At 35.0% G+C, this 4,814-nt stretch overlaps 1 protein-coding gene across 1 annotated transcript in view; it reads left to right on the top strand.

The window, feature by feature from the left end:
- LOC108975624 (synaptotagmin-7) overlaps positions 1-4,814 on the top strand; it is a gene marked incomplete at its 5' end in the record, with an annotated part of 74,211 nt that overhangs the window by 2,200 nt on the left and 67,197 nt on the right. Inside the window, 2 exons of the mRNA XM_018944248.1 lie at positions 833-1,001; positions 4,189-4,401. Of these exons, the coding sequence (XP_018799793.1) occupies positions 833-1,001; positions 4,189-4,401 (382 nt within the window). The remainder of the gene's footprint in view (positions 1-832; positions 1,002-4,188; positions 4,402-4,814) is intronic.

Below are 4,814 nucleotides of genomic sequence, written 5' to 3' on the forward strand. Positions count from 1 at the left end.
ATTCTCGCCTGAATTCAGTCGTTTTACATATATTTTTGCCAGAGAACGTGCTCAATTCTGCTAAATAGCAGYRTAAATGGTGAATTCCCTACTATAAATCTATCAGCTCTGTTAGCCGCGCAATCGAACATCATACAGATTTCGATTTGCACCTTCTCTATACTTTACGTTCTCTGACCGAGCTAGGTCTTTTAACCATTACCAAGATTTTCGAACATCCGGCTGAGTTTGCTCCATATGATTGGTGATTGTATCTGAGGTACCTTAATGATAGTTAATGGATAATATCGGGTCGATACTTTCACAACTTTCGTTTTTCTAACAAATCTTATTCCGAATTTATCTGCCAATGTATGAGTTCTATAGAGTATATGTATATGTAAAATTTCCCAGATTCCGGTCCTCTCGTTTTACACCTTAAATGTTTTTTCTTGGCTTTAATTCTATCAAGTTGCAAGAGTATAAAATGTTCAGTTGCAGCCAAACTTAGCTCTTTCTTACTTGTTATATATAAGATATTTTAGTGGTGTGTGATTAATTTAATTTTCAAGTACAGCAACAGTAAGTGATATTTAATTAATAATAAGAGAACATTTATGTATATTTAATCCTACAGTCACTGACGAGCCGACGAGTCACTGAAGACTTAAAATATTATTACACAATAAGTACATATATTATATGATGATCAAATAAGAAAGAATTTTTGTAGAGTCTTTTGTGTCTAAAAGTTTTGATTTGTATTATATAGAAATAGCAAATAGTTTTTATCAAGGTTTACATCTTCATTATCCCTTTATATCTATTACATGTGTGTATGACATACGTATAGGTTGATTTCGCTAGCAAGCAATCATTTTGGAAAGCACTGAAACCACCGGCTAAGGATAAATGCGGTGAATTGCTTTCATCGCTTTGCTATCATCCATCAAATTCAGTACTAACATTAACATTGATTAAAGCGCGAAATCTGAAAGCAAAAGATATCAATGGCAAATCAGGTAAGTTAATAGTAAACATATATTCACGCACAATGTCTTATGTACATACATACATAGGTACATATAATGCGAACATAACTCATATATCGATCAAATTATAAAGTTACAAATATCATAAGCTTGAAGCATACATTTACAAATTTGTATAACTTCTGTTATATGTACATTATCTTCTTATGCATATACTTACATACTATATATAAAGTTTGTATGTATCTTGAAGCGGATTGAATTTCCAGGGTGCTTAAAAACGGAAAAGTTGCGTATGCGGAATATATTTTACGCTTGATTCTGAACAATTTTTTTTAAGAGAATATGTTTCTAAAGATGGTTTTGAACCATCGCTTCTTAACGCGAAGTTTATGCATTAGAGAACAATTCTGCAAAATGAGGTGCTGTTAGCACGTATTAATTAAAGGTAGAATACCTGATAATAAAATATCTGAATAATCGGTAAGCAGTCCGAATACACATTTATATGATATATTTGGCCTATCTGGCCGATTCCGACAAATTAACAATTTAATAGCAAATGTTTTAACTTTCATTCGGATATCTAAAAACCTAACGCAAAAATTTTTTGTAATCCCGCTAGTTTAAAACTAGTTTTAGACCGTAGGCTCTTAATTTGTTTATGATCATCCTTACTACATTTCCGGCGTGCGCGAATGATCGTTTACGATAAACTGTGTACAAATTAAAACAATTCAAAGATGTTAAAAATTTCGTATAATTCGAATGGGTATACCGTGATAAATTCTACTTGAAATATGTTGCAATTTTTATATGAGGATACTTATAACTAAACTTCCTTCATAATGCCAACAATATTTGTGAAATGTCCCAAGCCGGTACTATAAGATAACTTCTTAAGGAATTGCTTGAGGGGCAATTTTTTAAAGATATGTAAATCATTGTGCCATTTTTAAGCTAACTGGTCATACGAAAATTCGTGTATCTATTTTTGCATGGACGAAAACAACAACGTTTACGTAATAATATGGATATGTTCTAAGCCTCAATATCTCTCCTATTCGTAAACAAATATACTATATACACAGCGCATCATTAGATAAGCGCTGGATTTCCCCGCCTTAATTACAATAATTACACTATTTTAGCTACCGTTAAAGTTTTAACTGTTTCTTGATTTCAAATAAAACAGACATTTTTTTCGTTTCCCTATTCATAAATTGCTTCGATTTTCCATAATTCATTGACGAATAGAACTACCCAAAGATATAACCACATCGCATACCAATTTCTAGAAAACTTATTAATTCAACTTCTAGGCAAAAGGGAACTTAACAGTATTACAGGGGTACCTATCCTTGAGTACAAAATTTTAAAGGTAGAATCAGTGGAATACCAAGGGTGCGCGGATGAGACGAGATACATACCACGGCTCCCAATGATCCAAATTAAGAGGCATTGGCCAGCATGAATGAAAAAAATAAGATATTTTACATGGTGGATTTTGCTGCTTGATAATGCTTAATTTGCTGCATGCTCTTGCGACTCCCTTTTCAACAAACGAACTAATTAAACACCACAAAAACGTTTGCCACTGTGGGTATGCGAGATAATTAAATTAACATTTGTTGGAATTTATTGCTAATTTGACGGTGCAAATACGTGCAGGCATTTTCACCAAAAATAGAACAATCCAAGAATAAATATATAGTAGAAGCACTTCCCATGAGTTCAATTTTTCTGTTAAAAAGGGTAAATCTGCCTATTTAAAAGCAACGAAAATAGTCAAGAATTCGCATACAGCAAAAAAATAGTTAAGAGATGTTAAAACTAAGCGAATGAAGCGACAATCTGATGACGTGCAGTGTATATATATTTTGCTCCTTTCGCACATATGTACTCAGATTCTAGTGATCTCTGTAAGTGCATTACAATACCTAAACAACCTTTCCGGAATCTTTTGGAACACAAACATACAATCCGTTTAAATTAAAAACAAATATTCAAAAGTCAGCTCAACTTTTTAAACTATGTACTTTTAAACAAACTTTATTTATTTGTGTTGAAAATACAGTATACAAAAATGTATACACGGTTTGCCCGAAAAGTAATAAAACTGAGTCGATTAAAAAAAACCAATCTTTATACTTCTTTGAAAACTGTCGAAATAGTCTCCTTCTTCTCTTTCCAAGCATTGAATTCGTCACGGAGGACATTCTCCGGAATAGAATTGAGAGGCGCGGTGCATGCAGCTTGGATCCTCTTTCATCGGCCTTTTCAGACAAGGAAACAAAAAAGTGGTGGAGCCACATCTGGAGGGTAGGGTGGCTGCGAAAGCGATGGGATGTCGGCCTTGGTTAGATAGCTGTTCACACGAAAGGCGGGGTCAGCCGGGCGTTGTCGTTTTGCAACTTCCAATCGGCTGCGATGTCTTGTTGGACCCGATGACCCTTCATTTGAGTCTCTTGAGAACTTCCACGTAAAACTTTGACGGTTTATCTAGAAGCAAAAAAAATTTCATGATGGACAATGACATTGATGTCAAAAAAAGGCAATGAGCATCGTTTTCACTTTGGATTTGCTCATTCATCAGCGACCTCTACCCGTCTCTCCAAAAAGGGCTAAGGCAACATTTGGGTAAGCCTGTTTGATCATATCAAACGTGCCTGTCGCAGATTTATCGAGTTTTACACAGAATTTAAGCGCGCACCTCTGCTCTAAAGAACGCTGCATTTTCGGGTTACACCACTCACAGAAACACGTCGCGTGAAAAAGTTTGTCCTGACTCTCCAGATGCTCGGAGATAACTGACCAGCCGCTTGTTCGTTAGCTAGGAACACCCTCTACCGAATACAGTTAGTGCGCGCACGCCAGTAGAGTGGCGGCGGAAGAAATCAGTCCTATTACTTTCCGAACAAACCCTGTATGTATATAGTTTTTACGATAGAAAAATATATATTATGCGTGAGTGGACAGATTTAAATTTATATATGTTTGTAAATGCACTGAAAGGATCCGGCGAATCAGTCATCACACAATCTACCCGCACTAAGTAATTGCAGAACTAAGAATATCCATACTATATATCACCTTCATACATACAAGTTTATTAAAAGTTATAGATACACTTACAAACAATATATATATCTTATATACATGTATAAAATTGCAAAGACTTTGACTGTCATAAAATCCAATCGGAAATTCCTTTCAGATCCATATGTTAAAGTCTGGCTACAATTTGGCGATAAACGTGTCGAAAAACGAAAGACTCCAATATTTAATTGCACACTCAATCCTGTCTTTAATGAGTCATTTAGTTTCAATGTACCATGGGAGAAGATACGGGAATGCTCCTTAGATGTAATGGTAATGGATTTTGATAATATTGGACGAAATGAGTTAATTGGAAGAATTTTATTGGCTGGTGAGTAAAGAACAAATACTTTGAAAATGGTGTAAATTTCACATACACTTAATAATGCATGTCAAATGTCTACGAATATTAATTTTTTCTTCTTAATTGACGTAGTCACCGCTTACATTTATATTATAGCCGAGTTAACAACAGCGCTCCAGTCGGGTGAATATCTGGTCGGTTTTTGATTTTCCAGGTCTGAAGCGACACTGATAAGGTCCAATGAGCTTGTTGACGGTGGGCTTTAATCTTTCACACAATACGCTCGATAGAACCTTATATGCGATATTGAGGAAGGTTATCCCACATTAGTTGGGGTCTATTTTTTTGAGGATTTGGCATAGCACACTTAAATTCCAATCGTTGGGCATGCTTTCGTCCGACCATATTTTACAAAGAAGCTGATGCATGCTCCTTATCAG

Source organism: Bactrocera latifrons, unplaced genomic scaffold (genome assembly GCF_001853355.1).
Source record: "Bactrocera latifrons isolate USDA-ARS-PBARC rearing strain unplaced genomic scaffold, ASM185335v1 scaffold_677, whole genome shotgun sequence".
Classification (NCBI taxonomy): domain Eukaryota; kingdom Metazoa; phylum Arthropoda; class Insecta; order Diptera; family Tephritidae; genus Bactrocera; species Bactrocera latifrons.